Source organism: Phocoena phocoena, chromosome 3 (assembly GCF_963924675.1).
Source record: "Phocoena phocoena chromosome 3, mPhoPho1.1, whole genome shotgun sequence".
NCBI classification, from domain to species: Eukaryota; Metazoa; Chordata; class Mammalia; order Artiodactyla; family Phocoenidae; genus Phocoena; species Phocoena phocoena.
The window spans coordinates 30664287-30682055 of record NC_089221.1 but is presented as its reverse complement, the minus strand read 5'-3'; the positions used below and the strand labels follow the sequence as shown (position 1 = coordinate 30682055).

Below are 17769 nucleotides of genomic sequence, written 5' to 3'. Positions count from 1 at the left end.
TTGGCAATAAAGAAACAGAGGCGGCATTCACTCTCCTACAAGAGAAAGATGCTACTTTAGGGGAAGCTGGTGCACTTGCCCACTAGTTTCCACTCTGGGGTTTCTTCTTGATATATCACTTACCTTTGACCTTAGAAAGCTTTCCCTGGCCATGTTGGGGTAGGAACACCCCACCTGGAGAAGCTTTGCACATGCTCCGTTTCACAGAATTTTTTTCATATTGTATTTTTATCTCAAAATTGGATATCCCAAATAAGTCTAGAGAAATGCACCTTGATCTGAAGCAAAGGAAATTACAAAGCCATCCCTGTGTAAAGCCAGTGATAGCCTCTCGAGGTTTGTAGACACCCCACAGGTAAAAGTTTACCCTAAAATGTAGGCTTACTAACCTTAGTATCAGCCGACTTGGTGATGATCTATCATTCTTTCTAGATGGCGGTAATTATGTTCATTTGACAAAACAAGAGTAGCAAAGATTAGATACCAAATTAATTACAGCGGAGATAGGGGTGGGATTAGTTAATGGTCACAATCTTTGCTAATCTCTTATCATACCTGGAAGACTTGAAGGAACAACTTCAGCACCTCGCCTCCATTGTTTCCATCTACTCTGGAGGGACAGCTTACCCTTGTAGTCACAATACTGCTTAACTACCTGTTGGTTTCTCTTCTTTCTATCCTCAGTCTCAACCTTTTCTGTTTTACCAGCTGTTTTTTTTTTTTTTAAACACAGTGTGTTCACATGTGCATTCCAATTATGCATTCATAGATATTTTTTCTTTCACAGTTTTTCAAAAATTGTTCCTTAGTAATATTTACTGAAATAATTATTTTAATATGAAACTTTCAGTCACACCCCAAAATACTCAGTGGTGTCTTTAAATAGCAGAAAAAAAAGTCAGCCCTTTTTCAACTAGAGCACAGTCCTCACATTGGATTCTAAAATGGTGACCACAGGTGCTACAGGATGATGTTAACCTTACTTCTGTTTCAGACCCTTGGGGCTAATCAAAAGAAGAATCCCTAAGCCCTCCTATACCGCCACCCTTCTCCCTGTAATCCAAGAAGCAAGCTATTGGAAAGCTGCTGCCTTGGGGATCCAGATAAATAGACCTGTTTCTCACTTACAGATGTGAAGATTATCCAAAAGAGCCCTCTAAGTACTCTTCTTCCCTCTCCCAAAAGAACAGAAAGTTAACATATTAGCTCAGGTTCTGGGCATAGATCATCTCTCTCATCTTGGGCAAATTACATAACCCCCTAAGCCTCACCTTCCTCAAATGCAAAATGGGGACAGTAACTGTTTCCCCACAGGACTTTCACGAAGAGTACTTATTCTGCAGCAGTCTGTTGAGCTCCTGCTACTTACCAGGCGCTGTGTCAGGAACAACGCAGATGGTAGCACAGAAATAAGATACGGGAGACCTTGAAGGTCTCTTTTAGGAGGTGTCATTGGAGTGAAGATGCTGAATGTTGAAGAGGGGGTTGTCATGTAACAATAAGGAAGAACAGTTCCAGGCGGAGAGAAGAGCAAGTTCAAAGCCCTGCTACAGAGGCAACCTTGATAGATTGCCTGGATTGGATTTTACTCTGCATCCAGTGGGACTCCATTGGAGGGAATTAAGCAGGGAGATAATATAATTTACATTTTAGAACATGTGGGAGAAAAAGAACAGAAGGCAGCAGACAAGCACAGAAATATTCCTTGGACTAGGGTTATAATAATAAAAATGGGGGGAAGTCATTCGATTTGGAATGTAGAGCATTTCCCGGAATAGGGCAGAAATTAACAGTTTGATTTTGGACATGTTAATATTGGGATGTTTATTGCACATCCAAGGCAAGGTGTCAAGAAGGCCGTTTGCCCTATGAAGCTAGAGATACAGGTTTGAGAGTTGTCAGCATGTAGGTATTTCCAGCCATTGAACTAGATGAGGTCAGCGAGGGAGGATGTAGATGTGTAAGAAGACCAATGACCAGGTCCTGGGGCTCTCTGGTAATTCAGCGGACTGAATGTAGGTAGCGTGCATAGCCCATAGTAAATGCCAAAATGTGTACTGCTGTTATTTGGGGGCGGGGGGGCGGTGCTTATTTCTTGGAGGTATCCTTAGCATGAGGTTGGTAGAGAGATGAAAGACCAGGTGGCCCAAACTTGAGCACTCTGTTACCTCTTCTTCCCCTCTTCAAGGAGCCACAGGCCTGCTTGTTGGGAGCTGAGTTTACTTCCCATCGTATACCCCACATATACACCCATCTCGGGTGTTTCTTCAGGTCACCCAGTAGGGGTAGAATGTGCTGTAATACTGGCTTTGGAACATGAAGTGTGTTAGGTGGGGCCAGCTCCTCCAGGCCTCGTGCAGAGAAGCGCTGTCAATGAGCCGGTGCGCTAAGCTGCCTGTGGGCGCGAGCTGGGATGAATGTTTCTTTTCAGCAAATACTGATATTCAGGAAGGAGGAAGGGGGCCATAATGTGTGGCTACTGCACTTACCTTGATGCCTATGCCCAAAGGTGAATTGTAGCTGTGAAGCGTGAGTGGCGATGCCGAGAACATCACTCCTGTGAAGCTTCCACAAGACTTTCCATAAGAGAGGCAAGGAAGGCCCAGCTCTCTGAGTTCATCCAGCTTTTAACTTGGAACTTCTCCAGAGTTCCATTTTTTTTTTCCTGTGGCCTCTCCTCCCTGGACTCTCTTGTCCTAGAGGTTACTGTTGCTTTTTTTGTTTGTTTCTTTTTTATTAGTTATCTATTTTATACATATTAGTGTATATATGTCAATCTCAATCTCCCAATTTATCACACCACCCCACCCCTGCTTTCTCCCCTTGGTGTCCATACGTTTGTTCTCTACATCTGTGTCTCTATTTCTGCCTTGCAAACCAGTTCATCTGTACCATTTTTCAAGGTTCCACATATATTTGTTAATACATGATATTTGTTTTTCTCTTTCTGACTTACTTCCCTCTGTATGACAGTCTCTTGGTCCATCCACGTCTCTACAGATGACCAAATTTCGTTTCTTTTTATGGCTGACTAACATTCCATTGTATATATGTACCATATCTTCTTTATCTGTTCATCTGACGATGGGCATTTAGGTTGCTTCCATGATCCTGGCTATTGTAAATAGCACAGCAATGAACATTGGGGTGCATGTGTCTTTTTGACTTATGGTTTTCTCTGGGTATATGCCCAGTAGTGGGATTGCTGGGTCATATATTAATTCTATATTTAGTTTTTTAAGGAACCTCCATACTCTTCTCCATAGTGGCTGTATCAATTTACATTGCCACCAACTGTGCAAGAGGGTTCCCTTTTCTCCACACCCTCTCCAGCACTTGTTGTTTGTAGATTTTCTGATGATGCCCATTCTAACTGGTGTGAGGTGATACCTCACTGTAGTTTTGATTTGCATTTCTCTAATAATTAGTGATGCTGAGCAGCTTTTCGTGTGCTTCTTGGCCATCTGTATGTCTTCTTTGGAGAAATGTCTGTTTAGGTCTTCTGCCCATTTTTGATTGGGTTGTTTGCTTTTTTAATATTGAGCTGCATGAGCTGTTTATATATTTTGGAGATTAATCCTTTGTCCGCTGATTTGTTTGCAAATGTTTTCTCCCATTCTGAGGTTTGTCTTTTTGTCTTGTTTGTAGTTTCCTTTGCTATACAAAAGCTTTTAAGTTTCATTAGGTCCCATTTGTTTATTTTTGTTTTTATTTCCATTACTGTAGGATGTGGGTCAAAAAAGATCTTGCTGTGATGTATGTCAAAGAGTGTTCTTCCTGTGTTTTCCTCTGACAGCTTTATTGTGTCCGGCCTTATATTTAGGTCTTTAATCCATTTTGAGTTTATTTTTGTGTATGGTGTTAGAGAGTGTTCTAATTTCATTCTTTTACATGTAGCTGCCCAGTTTACCCAGCACCACTTATTGAAGAGGCTGTTTTTTCTCCACTGTGTATATACCCTTGCCTCCTTTGTCATAGATTAGTTGACCATAGGTGCGTGGGTTTATCTCTGGGCTTTCTATCCTGTTCCATTGATCTATATTTCTGTTTTTGTGCCAGTACCATACTGTCTTGATTACTGTAGTTTTGTAGTAGAGTCTGAAGTCAAGGAGTCTCATTCTTCCAGCTCCATTTTCCCTCAAGATTGCTTTGGCTATTCGGGGTCTTTTGTGTCTCCATACAAATTTTAAGATTTTTTTGTTCTAGTTCTGTAAAAAATGGCAGTGGTAATTTGATAGGGATTGCATTGAATCTGTAGATTGCTTTAGGTAGTATAGTCATTTTCACAACATCGATTCTTCCAATCCAAGAACATGGTATATCTGCATCTGTTTGTGTCATCTTTTTTTTTTTTTTTTTTTGTGGTATGCGGACCACTCACTGTCGTGGCCTCTCCCGTTGCAGAGCACAGGCTCCGGACGCGCAGGCTCAGTGGCCGTGGCTCACAGGCCCAGCCACTTCGTGGCACGTGGGATCCTCCCGGACTGGGGCACGAACGCGTGTCCCCTGCATCGGCAGGCAGACCCTCAACCACTGCGTCACCAGGGAAGCCCTGTTTGTGTCATCTTTGATTTCTTTCATCAGTGTCTTATAGTTTTCTGAGTACAGGTCTTTGACCTCCTTAGGTAGGTTTATTCCTAGGTATTTTATTCTTCTTGTTGCAGTGGTGAATGGGGTTGTTTCCTTGATTTCTCTTTCTGATCTTTCATTTTTAGTGTATAGGAATACCAGAGATTTAAGTGCATTAATTTTGTATCCTGCAACTTTACCAAATTCATTGATTAGCTCTAGTAGTTTTCTGGTGGCATCTTTAGGATTATCTATGTATAGTATCATGTCATCTGCAAACAGTGACAGTTTTACTTCTTCTTTTCCAATTTTGTATTCCCTTTATTTCTTTTTCTTCTCTGATTGCCATGGCTAGGACTTCTAAAACTGTTGAATAAGAGTGATGAGAGTGGACATCCTTGTCTTCTTCCTGATCTTAAAGGAAATGCTTTGTTTTTCACCATTGAGAATGATATTTGCTGTGGGTTTGTCATATGGCCTTTATTATGTTGAGGGAGGTTCCCTCTATGCCCACTTTCTGGAGAGTTTTTACCATAAAAGGGTGTTGCATTTTGTCAAAAGTTTTTCTGCATCTATTGAGATGATCATATGCTTTTTATTCTTTAATTTGTTAATATGGTGTATCACATTGATTGATTTGAAGAATCCTTGCATCCCTGGGATAAATCCCACCTGATTATGGTGTATGATCCTTTTGATGTGTTGTTGGATTCTGTTTGCTAGTACTTTGTTGAGGATTTGTGTATCTATATTCTGCAATGATATTGGTCAGTAATTTTCTTTTTTTTGTGATATGTTTGTCTGGTTTGGTATCAGGGTGATGGTAGCTCCATAGAACGAGTTTGGGAATGTTCCTTCCTCTGCAATTTTTTGGAAGAGTTTGAGAAAGATGGGTGTTAGCTCTTGTCTAAATGTTTGATAGAATTCACCTGTGAAGCCATCTGGTCCTGGACTTTTTTTGTTGGAAGATTTTGAATCACAGTTTCAATTTCATTACTTGTGATTGGTCTGTTCATATTTTCTATTTCTTGTTCAGTCTTGTAAGATTATACCTTTGTAAGAATTTGTCCATTTCTTCCAGGTTGTCCATTTTATTGGCATAGAGTTGCTTGTAGTAGTCTCTTAGAATGCTTTGTATTTCTGCAGTGTCTGTTGTAAATTCTCCTTTTTCATTTCTAATTTTATTGATTTGAGTCCTTTCCCTCTTTTCCTTGATGAGTCTGGCTAAAGGTTTATCAATTTTGTTTATCTTCTCAAAGAACCAGCTTTTAGTTTTATTGATCTTTGCTATTTTCTTTGTTTCTATTTCTTTTATTTCTGCTCCTGATCTTTATGATTTCTTTCCTTCCACTAACTTTGGGTTTTGTTTGTTCTTCTTTTTCTAGTTCCTTTAGGTGTAAGGTTAAATTGTTTACTTGAGATTTTTCTTATTTCTTGAGATAGGATTGTATTGCTATAAAATTCCTTCTTAGAACTTTGCTTTTGCTGCATCCCATATGTTTTGGATGGTCGTGTTTTCGTTGTCATTTGTCTCTAGGTATTTTTTGATTTCCTCTTTGATTTCTTCACTGATCTCTGGGTTATTTAGTAATGTGTTGTTTAGCCTCCATGTGTTGTTTTTTTTTTATGTTTTTCCCCTGTAATTTATTTCTAATCTCATAGCATTGTGGTTGGAAAAGATGCTTGATATGATTTCAGTTTTCTTAAATTTACCAAGGCTTGATTTGTGACCCAAGATGTGGTTGATCCTGTAGAATGTTCCATGTGCACTTGAGAAGAAAGTGTAGGGACTTCCCTGGTGGCACAGTGGTTAAGAATCCGCCTGCCAATGCAGGGGACACAGTTTGATTCCTAGTCCAGGAAAATCCCACATGCCGCACAGCAACTAAGCTTGTGCACTACAACTACTGAGCCCGTGAGCCTCAACTGCTGAAGCTCATGTTTCACACCTACTGAAGCCCGTGTGCCTAGAGGCTGTGCTCTGCAACAAAGAGAAGCCACTGCAGTGAGAAGTCTGTGCACCTCAACGAGGAGCAGCCCCCGCTCTCTGAAACTAGACAAAGGCTGCGTGCAGCAACGAAGACCCAACACAGCCAAAAATAAAAAATAAATAAATAAATAAATTTATAAAAAATAAAAAAACGAAAGTGTAATCTGCTGTTTTCGGATGGAATGTCCTATAAGTATCAATTAAATCTGTCTGGTCTATTGTGGCGTTTAAAGCTTGTGTTTCCTTATTAATTTCCTATTTGGATGATCTGTCCATTGGTGTAAGTGAGGTGTTAAAGTGCCCCACTATTACTGTTACTGTCAATTGCCTCATTTATAACTGTTAGCATTTGCCTTATGTATTGAGGTGCTCCTGTGTTGGGTGCACATATATTTATAATTGTATATCTTCTTCCTGGATTGATCCCTTGACCATTATGTACTGTTCTTCCTTTTCTCTTGTACCATTCTTTATTTTAAAGTCTATTTTATCTGATATGAGTATTGCTACTCCAGCTTTCTTTTTGATTTCCATTTACATGGAATATCTTTTTCCATCCCCTCAGTTTCAGTCTGTATGTGTCCCTAGGTCTGAAGTGGGTCTCTTGTAGACAGCATATATATGGGTCTTGTTTTTGTATCCATTCAATGAGCCTCTGTCTTCTGGTTGGAGCATTTAATCCCTTCACCTTTAAGGTAATTATTGATATGTTTGTTCCTAATACCATTTTCTTAATTGTTTTGGGTTTGTTTTTGTAGGTCCTTTTCTTGTGTTTCCCACTTAGAGAAGTTCCTTTAGCATTTGCTGTAGAGCTGTTTTGGTGGTGCTGAATTCTCTTAGCTTTTGCTTGTCTGTAAAGCTTTTGATTTCTCCCTCAAATCTGAATGAGATCCTTGCTGGGTAGCGTAATCTTGGTTGTAGGTTCTTCCCTTTCATCACTTTAAATATATTGTGCCACTCCCTTCTGGCTTGTAGAGTTTCTGCTGAGCAATCATCTGTTAACCTTATGGGAGTACCCTTGTATGTTATTTGTCATTCTTCCCTTGTTGCTTTTAATAATATTTCTTTGTCTCTATTGTCAGTTTGATTACTGTGTGTCTTGGCGTGTTTCTCCTTTGGTTTATCCTGCCTGGGACTCTCTGCAGTTCCTGGACTTGAGTGGATATTTCCTTTCCCATGTTAGGGAACTTCTTGACTATAATCTCTTCAAATATTTTCTCTGGTCCTTTCTCTCTCTCTTCTCCTTCTGGGACCCCTATAATGTGAATGTTGGTGAGTTTAATGTTGTCCCATAGGTCTCTTAGGCTGTCTTTATCTCTTTCATTCTTTTTTCTGTTCCACCACCGTCAATTCCACCATTCTGTCTTCCAGGTCACTTATCCATTCTTCTGCGTCAGTTATTCTGCTATTGATTCCTTCTAGTGTATTTTCATTTCAGTTATTTTATTGTTCATCTCTGTTTGTTTGTTCTTTAGTTCTTCTAGGTGTTTGTTCTTTAATTCTTCTAGGTCTTTGTTAAACATTTCTTGCATCTTCTCGATCTTTGCCTCCATTCTTTGTCCGAGGTCCTGGATAATCTTCACTATCATTATTCTGAATTCTTTTTCTGGAAGGTGGCCTATCTCCACTTCATTTAGTTCTTTTTCTGGTGGTGTTTTATCTTGTTCCTTCATCTGGTACATAGTCCTCTGCCTTTTCATTTTGTCTGACTTTCTGTGAATGTGGTTTTCATTCCACAGGCTGTGGGGTTGTAGTTCTTTTTGCTTCTGTTCTCCGTCCTCTGGTGGATCAGGCTAAGAGGCTTGTGGAAGCTTCCTGATGGGAGGGACTGGTGGTGGGTAGAGCTGGGTGTTGATCTGTTAGGCAGAGATCAGTAAAACTTTAATATGCTTGTCTGCTGATGGGTGGGGCTGAGTTCCCTCCCTGTTGCTTGTCCTGAGGTGACCCAGCACTGGAGCCTACAGGCTCTTTAATGGGGCTAATGGCAGACTCCAGGAGGGCTCATGCCAAGGAATACTTCCCAGAACTTCTGCTGCCAGTGTCCGTATCCTCACGGTGAGCCACAGCTGTCCACCGCCTCTGCAGGAGACCCTCCAACACTAGCAGGTAGGTCTGATTCAGTCTTCTAGGGGGTCACTGCTCCTTCCCCCTGGGTCCTGGTGCACACACTACTTTATGCCCTCCGGGAGTGGAGTCTGTTTCCCTCAGTCCTGTTGAAGTCCTGGAATCAAATCCTGCTAGACTTCAAAAGTCGATTCTCTGGGAATTCCTTCTTCTGTTGCCAGACCCCCAGGTTGGGAAGACTGACGTGGGGCTCAGAACCGTCACTCCAGTGGGTGGACTTCTGTGGTATAGTTGTTCTCCAGTTTGTGAGTTGCCCACCCACAAGTTGTTTGTGATTGCACCTCTCCTACCGTCTCATTGCGCCTTCTCCTTTGTCTCTGGATGTGGGGTATCTTTTTTGGTGAGTTCCACTGTCTTCCTGTCGATGATTGTTCAGCAGTTAGTTGTGATTCCTGTGCTCTTGCAAGAGGGAATGAGCACACGTCCTTCTACTCCGCCATCTTGAACCAATCTCGGTTACCATTACTTTTAAAATCAAAAGCGGTGGCCAGAGGAGATGGAGTCAGGATGGCAGAGAAGAACGTGAGCTCCCCTCTTCTTAGGAAAGCATCAAAATAACAACTGCTGAACGACCATAGACAAAAAAAAAAAAAACCCACTGGAACCTACCATAAAGAATATCCTACATCCAAAGAAGCCACAGTGAGACAGTAGGAGGGGCACAATTGCAATAAAATCAAATCCCACAAAATTTGGGTGACCCACAAAATGGAAAATAATTATACCACAGAAGCTCTCCCACAACAATGAACGTTCTGAGCCCCATGTCAGGCTCCCCAGCCTGGGGGTCTGGCAACTGGAGTAGGAGCCCCCAGAGAATCTGGCTTTGAAGGCGAGTGGAGTTTGATTGCAGGAATTCCACAAGACTGGGAGAAACAGAAACTCCTCTATTGGAGGGTACACACAAGGTCTTGTGTGCACCAGGACCCAGGGAAAAAAGCAGTGACCTCATAAGAGCCTGGGCCAGAGCTACCTGCTCATATTGGAGCGTCTCCTGCAGATGTGGTGGTGGGGCAGCTGTGGCTTAGTGCGGTGACAAGACACGGTGGTTCTGGGGAGTACTCTTTGGTGTGAGCACTCCGGGAGGCTGCCATTTTGTCTCCAAGACCTTGCCCCACCCAACAACCTGTAGGCTCCAGTGCTGGGATGCCTCAGGCCAAACAATCAACAGGGATGGACACAGCCCCACCCCACCCATTAGCAGACAGCTGCTTAAAGTCTTCCTGAGCACATGGCTACCCATGAAACACACCCCTTGATATGGCCCTGCCCACCAGAGGGACAAGACCCAGCTCCACCCACCAGTGGTCAGGAACCAGTCCCTCCCACCAGGAAGCCTGCACAAGCCTCTTAGCATCACCCACCAGGGGGCAGACAGCAGAAGCAAGATCTACCACCCTGCAGCCTACAGAACGGAAACCACATCGCAGAAAGTTAGACAAAATGAGACAGCAGAGGAATATGTCCCAGATGAAGGAACAAAATAAAACCCCAGAAGAACAACTAAGTGAAGTGGAGATGAGCAATCTACATGAAAAAGAATTCAGAGTAATAATAGAAAAGATTATCCAAGTTCTTCAAAAAAGAATGGAGGCACAGATAGAGAAGTTACAAGAAATGTTTAACAAAGACCTACAATAACTAAAGAAGAAACAGAGATGAATACAATAACTGAAATTAAAAATACACTGGAAGGAATCAGTAGCAGAATAACTGAGACAGAAGAATGGACAAGTGAGCCGGAAGACAGAATGGTGGAAATCACTGCTGCAGAATAGAATAAAGAAAAAAGAATGTAAAGAAATGGTGAGAGCCTAACAGACCTTTGGGACAACATTAAATGCACCAACATTCGCATTATAGGGGTCCCAGAAGGAGGAGAGGGAGAAAAAGGACCTGAGAAAATATTTGAAGAGATAATAGCTGAAAACTTCCCTAACATGGGAAGGGAGACAGTCATAGAAGTCCAAGGAAGCCCAGAGAGTCCCAGGCAGGATAAACTCAAGGAGGAACATGCTAAGACACATAGTAATCAAATTGACGAAAATTAAAGACAAAGAAAAAATATTAAAAGCAACAAGGGAAAAGCAACAAATAACATACAAGGGAATTCCCAAAAGGCTGTAAGCTGATTCCTCAGCAGAAAGTATGCAGGCCAGAAGGGAAGTGATGAACGGGAAGAACCTTCAACGAAGAACACTCTATCTAGCAAGGCTCTCACTCAGATTCGATGGAGAAATCAAAAGCTTTACAGACAAGCAAAAGCTAAGAGAATTCAGCGCTACCAGACCAGCTTTGCAACGAATGCTAAAGGAACTTCTCTAGGTGGAAAAGAAAAGGCCACAAATAGAAACAAGAAAATTATGAATAGAAGTGCTAACCAGTAAAGGCAAAGATACAGTAAAGGTAGGAAGTCATCCACACACAAGTATGATATCAAAAGCAGCAATCGTGAGGAGAGTACAAATGGAGGATATTGGAAATGAATTTGAAATTAAATGATCAGCAAGTTAAAACTATCCTGTTTATGTCGACTGCTGTATCAAAACCTCTTGGTAATCGCAAACCAAAAATCTACAATAGATATACAAAAAAGAAAAAAGGAATCCAAACACAACATGAAAGGTAGTCAAATCAAAAGAGAACAAAAGAGTAAGCGAAGAAAAAAGACCTACAAAAACAAATCCAAAACAATTAACAAAATGGCAACAAGAACATATCGATAATTACCTTAAACACAAATGGATTAAATGCTCCAACCAAAAGATATAGACTGGCTGAATAGATACAAAAACAAGACCTATACATGTGCTGTCTACAAGAGATGCACTTCAGATCTAGGGACACATACAGACTGAAAGTGAGGGGATGGAAAGTATTACAGGCAAATGGAAATCAAAAGAAAGCTGGAGTAGCAATACTCATATAAGACAAAATTGACTTTAAAATACTGTTTCAAGAGACAGAAGGACACTACATAATGATCAAGGGATCAATCCAGGAAGAAGATATAACGATCTTATATGCACCCAACATAGAAGCACCTCAGTATATAAGGCAAATGCTAACAGCCATAAAAAGAGAAATCAACAGTAACACAATAGTGTGGGACTTTTAACACCCCACTTTCATCAGTGGACAGATCATCCAGACCTAAAGTTAGTAGGGAAACAGAGGCCTTAAATGACACATTAGACCAGATGGATGTAATTGATGATATTTATAGAGCATTCCATCCAAAAGCAGCAGAATACACATTCTTAAGTGCACGTGGAACATTCTCTAGGATTGGTCACATGCTGGGCCACAAAGCGAGCCTCGGTAAATTTAAGAAAACTGAAATCATGTCAACCATCTTTTCTGACCCCAATGCTATGAGATTAGAATCAACTATGAAAAAACTGTAAAAAACACAAACATGTGGAAGCTAAACAATATAATAGTAAATAACATGGATCACTGAAGAAATCAAAGAGGAAATCAAAAAATACCTGGAGACAAAAGACAGTGAAAGCACCATGATCCAAAACCTATGGGACACAGTTCTGAGAGGGAAGTTTATAGCAATACAATCTTACCTCAGGAACAAGAAAAATGTCAAGTAAACAACCTAACCTTACACCTAAAGCAACTAGAGAAGAACGAACAAAACCCAAAGTTAGTAGAAGGAAAGAAATCATAAAAATCAGAGCAGAAATAAATAGAAACAAAGAAAACAATAGCAAAGATCAATGAAACCAAAAGCTTGTTCTTGAGAAGATAAACAAAATTGATAAATCTTTAGCCAGACAGACTCATCAAGAAAAAAAAGAGAGAGGGCTCAAATCAATAAAATTAGAAATGAAAAAAGTTACAGCAGACACCACAGAAATACAGAGGGACTACTACAAGCAATTCTATGCCAATAAAATGCCCAACCTGGAAAAAATGGACAAATTCTTAGGTACAATCTCCCAAAACTGAACCAGGAAGAAATGGAAATATGAAAACCAAATACAAGCACTGAAATTGGAACAGCAGTTAAAAAACTTGCAGCACACAAAAGTCCAGGACCAAATGGCTTCACAGGTGAATTCTATCAAACAATAAAAGAAGAGTTAACACCTATTCTTCTGAAACTATTCCAAAAAATTGTAGATGAAGAAATACTCCCAAACTGATTCTATGAGGCCATTGTCACCCTGATACCAAAACTAGACAAAGATACCACTCACACACACAACGAAAATTACAGGCCAATATCACTGATGAATATAGATGCAAAAATCCTGAACAGAATACTAGCAAACGAAATCCAGGGACTTCCCTGGTGATCCGGTGGTTAAGAATCCGCCTTCCAGTGCAGGGGACACAGGTTCAATCTCTGGTCAGGGAACTAAGATCCCACATGCCACAGGGCAAGTAAGCGCACTCATGGTGACTACTGAGCCCGTGTGCTCTAGAGCCCACATGCCACTAGTGAGCCCTGTGCCACCACTACCAAGTCCTTGCACTCTAGAGCCCACGCACCACAACTAGAGAGCCCATGCCCTGCAACTTCTGAGCCTGTACGTTCTGGGCCCATACGCTGCAACTAGTGAGCCTGTGCACCACAGCTACTGAGCCAACACTCTCTGGAGCCCATGCACCACAACTAGAGAGAAGCCTGCACAGCACAATGAAGAGCCCGCACACCAGAAAGATCCTGCATGCTGCAGTGAAGATTCCACCTGCTGCAACTAAGACCCAATGCAGCCAAATAAAACAAAAAACAAACGAAAAACCTCAAATCCAACAGTACATTAAAAGGATCATACACCATGGTCAAGTGGGATTTTTTTCAAAAGATGCAAGGATTTTTCAGTATCTGCAAATCAGTGTGCTACACCATATCAACAAATTGAAGATTAAAAACCATATGATCATCTCAATAGATGCAGAAAAAGCTTTTGATAGGGCTTCCCTGGTGGCACAGTGGTTGAGAGTCCGCCTGCCGATGCAGGGGACACAGGTTCGTGCCCCGGTCCGGGAAGATCCCACATGCCACGGAGCAGCTGGGCCCATGAGCCATGGCTGCTGAGCCTGCGCATCTGGAGCCTGTGCTCCGCAATGGGAGAGGCCGCAACAGTGAGAGGCCTGCGTATGGCAAAAAAAAACACAAAAAACAAAAAACTTTGGACAAAATTCAACACCCATTTATGATAAAAACTCTCCAGACAGTGGGCATTGAGGGAACATACCTCAACATAATAAAGGCCATATATGACAAACCCACAGCTAACATCACACAAAATTGTGAAAAGCTGAAAGCATTTCCTCTAAGATCAGGAACAAGACAAGGATGTCTACTCTCACCACTTTTATTCAACATAGTTTTGGAAGTTCTAGCAATCAGAGAAGAAAAGGAAAAGGAATGCAAATTGGAAAAGAAAACTGTCACTGTTTGCAGATGACATGATTACTATACATACAAAATCCTAAAGATGCTACCAGGAAACTATTAGAGCTTATCAATGAATTTGGTAAAGTTGCAGGATACAAAATTAATGCACAGAAATCTCTGGCATTCCTATACACTAGCAATGAAAAATCAGAGAAATCAAGGAAACAATCCCATTTACCATCACATCAAAAAGAATAAAATACCTAGGAATAAACCTACCTGTGGAGGCAAAAAGATCTGTACTATGAAAACTATAAGATGCCGATGAAAGGAAAGCAAAGGTGATGCAAATAGATGGAAAGATATACCATGTTCTTGGAAGAATCAATATTGTCAAAATGACTGTACTACACAAGATAATCTACAGATTCAATGCAATCCCTATCAAATTACCAATGGCATTTTTCACAGAACTAGAACAGAAAATTTTACAGTTTGTATGGAAACACAAAAATGACCCCCAATAGCCAAAGAAATCTTGAGAAAGCAAAACAGAGTTGGAGTAATCAGGCTCCCTGACTTCAGACTGAATGACAAAGCTACAGTAATCAAAACAGTATGGTACTGGCACAAAATCAGAAATACAGATCAATGGAACAGTATAGAAAATCCAGAGGTAAACCCACACACCTATGGTCAATTAATCTATGACATAGGAGGCAAGACTATACAGTGAAGAAAAGACAGTCTCTTCAATAAATGATGCTGGGAAAACTGGACAGCTACATGTAAAAAAATGAAATTAGAACACTCCCTAACACCATACACAAAAATAAACTCAAAATGGATTAAAGACCTAAATTAAAACTAGATACTATAAAACTCTTAGAGGAAAACATAGGCAGAACACTCTTTGAGGTAAATCATAGTAATATCTTTTTGATCCGTCTCCTAGAGTAATGGAAATAAAAACAAAAATAAACCAATGGGACCTCATTAAACTCAAAAACTTGCACAGCAAAAGAAACCATAAACAAAACAAAAAGACAACCCATGGAATAGGAGAAAATTTTTGCAAACAATGTGACCAACAAGGGATTAATCTCCAAAATTTACAAATAGCTCATGCAGCTCATCGATATCAAAATAAAAAAAAAAACCCAATCAAAAAGTGGGCAGAAGACCTAAATAGACATTCCTCCAAAGAAGATATACAGATGGCCAAGAGGCACATGAAAAGATGCTCAACATTGCTAATTACTAGAAAATTGCAAATCAAAACTACAATGAGATATCATCCCACACCAGTGAAAATGGCCATTGTCAAAAAGTCTACAAACAATAAATGCTGGAGAGGGTGTGGAGAAAAGGAATGTTGGTGGGAATATAAATTCGTATATCCACTATGGAGAACAGTATGGAGGTTACTAAAAAATCTAAAAATAGAGCTACGATATGATCCAGCAATCCCACTCCTGGGTATGTATCTGGAGAAAACCACGGTTCAAAAGGATACGTGTACCACAGTGTTCATTGCAGTGCTGTTTACAATAGCCAAGACATGGAAGCAACCTAAATGTCCATCAACAGAAGAATGGATAAAGAAGATGTGGTACATATATACAATGGAATATTACTCAGCCATTAAAAAGAATGAAATAGGGCTTCCCTGGTGGTGCAGTGGTTGAGAGTCTGCCTGCCCACGCAGGGGACACAGGTTCGTGCCCCCGTCTGGGAAGATCCCACATGCTGCGGAGCGGCTGGGCCCGTGAGCCATGGCCACTGAGCCTGCGCGTCCGGAGCCTGTGCTCTGCAATGGGAGAGGCCACAACAGTGAGAGGCCTGTGTACCGCAAAAAAAAAAAAAAAAAAAAAAAAAAAAACCCAATGAAATAATGCCATTTGCAGCAACATGGATGGACCTGGAGATTATCATACTGAGCAAAGTACATCAGACAGAGAAAGACAAATATCATGAGATATGTGGAACCTAAAAAAATGATACAAATGAACTTACTTACAAAACAGACTCACGGACTTAGAGAACGAACTTATGGTTACCAGGGGAGAAGGGTGGGGTGGAGGGATAGATTGGGAGTTTGGGATTGACATATACACGCTTGCTATATTTAAAATAGATAACCAACAAGGACCTACTATAGTACAGGGAACTCTGCTGAATATTCTGTCATAACCTAAATGGGGAAAGAACTTGAAAAAGAATAGATACATGTATATGTATAACTAAATCACTTTGCTGTACACCTGAAACTAACAACATTTTTAATCAGCTGTACTCCAATATAAAATAAAAACAAAAAAGGTGGCCAGAATTCAATTTCCTTCTCTCACACAGACAGAATAGGAATTGCTAGAACCCTAAAGCCAACCATATCCAGACCTTGTGATTTAAATATTAGGTAAGGTGTGACTGCCTTGGGTTTGATTATAAAAGGCACTGTAAGTAACAAACTTATAAATGAATCAGTCCTAATGTATGCATTGTTCTTTTCCCTTGAAAGGGTCTAATGCTCCCTGTCTGCGGTGTACAGAAAATCACACAAGTGCTGGTCTTGCCCCTCAAACCAAGGAGGTATGTTTAGAGTATGAGAGAGAGGAGACTGTGGTGAGCCCCTGGATGGTACCTTCAGACATCCGTGCGATTCTGTATGAGAGTCACAGTTCCCTTCTACAGGTACACGTTCCAGGTTCCAGTTTGCCTAGTGGTTCCCTGGGTTCTTTAGGTTTTTTCGTTGTTTATTTATTTATTTATTTAGTGGGATGCAGACATACTGAAAGATTATTAGGTCAGTTTGAAGTAGCGATTCAAAGCATCTACACTTTTGGCTTAGTACTCCAGCATTTATCATGCAGAATTTTCCTTGACTTTGTATTTTCTTTTTAACCTAAAAAAAAAAAAAAAAGACTCAAAAAACAAGACACAACAACAAAAATGTAAGAACAGATCATTGTACTATAGATATAAAAATCTGTTCTGTCCACTCTTCAGACCTGGTGCCAGCATCTTGTGTCAGGTGATGTTCATTCAGCCCATTGCCAATCTAGATGTGCTGGGCAACCACAGCCCTGGTTCCCTTCATATTTCCTTCAGTGTTTGGTGGATGAGCAGCTCTAGAATCTTTGGAAAATTTAGTTCATGTTCCATTTATTTTTTCTCAGGCTAGGACAACAACTTACTGTCTTTCTCAATTTGATAGGACTCATCACCAACTGAAGAAAAGCCAGAGCCTCCTTTTGGGGTGGGTGGCACGGACAGCTTGTCTGAGAGCACGGGCAGCATCCTCAGCAAGCTTGACTGGGATGCCGTCGAAGATATGGTGGCCGGTGTGGAGGACAAGAGCCCGTCTGTCCACTGGGCCCTGGACCCGTGAGACCTGAATGTCACTCTGCTTCCACGCAAAGGCCAGCAACTCAGTGTTGTAGTTCTGAAAGATTTGTGGGTTTAAGGGAGAGAAGCAATGAAAGAAGCAATGTGAATTTACCACCTGCAGGCATATTATTACCTGGATTAGACGTTTTAAGAGGAAAAATAAACATTTCTCAATAAGTTTGCCTTCGAGGGAGAGGGGTTAACTATAGATGTGTTATATGTTTTTGCATTTGACTTATTATCTTTAGGTATAATTTTTTAAATGATGAAATAAACAGTACCTTTCAAGCCAAGCTTGTATAATATTTAAGCTTCTTTCAATAAAAACCTTCTG

The 17769-nt window shown here is 40.7% G+C and overlaps 1 protein-coding gene across 1 annotated transcript in view; it reads left to right on the top strand.

Annotated features, from left to right (window-relative positions):
* CPLANE1 (ciliogenesis and planar polarity effector complex subunit 1) overlaps positions 1-17436 on the top strand; it is a 131259-nt gene extending 113823 nt beyond the window's left edge. Inside the window, exons 51-52 of the mRNA XM_065873637.1 lie at positions 16567-16739; positions 17263-17436. Of these exons, the coding sequence (XP_065729709.1) occupies positions 16567-16739; positions 17263-17436 (347 nt within the window). The remainder of the gene's footprint in view (positions 1-16566; positions 16740-17262) is intronic.
* The last annotated feature ends 333 nt before the right edge of the window (positions 17437-17769 follow it).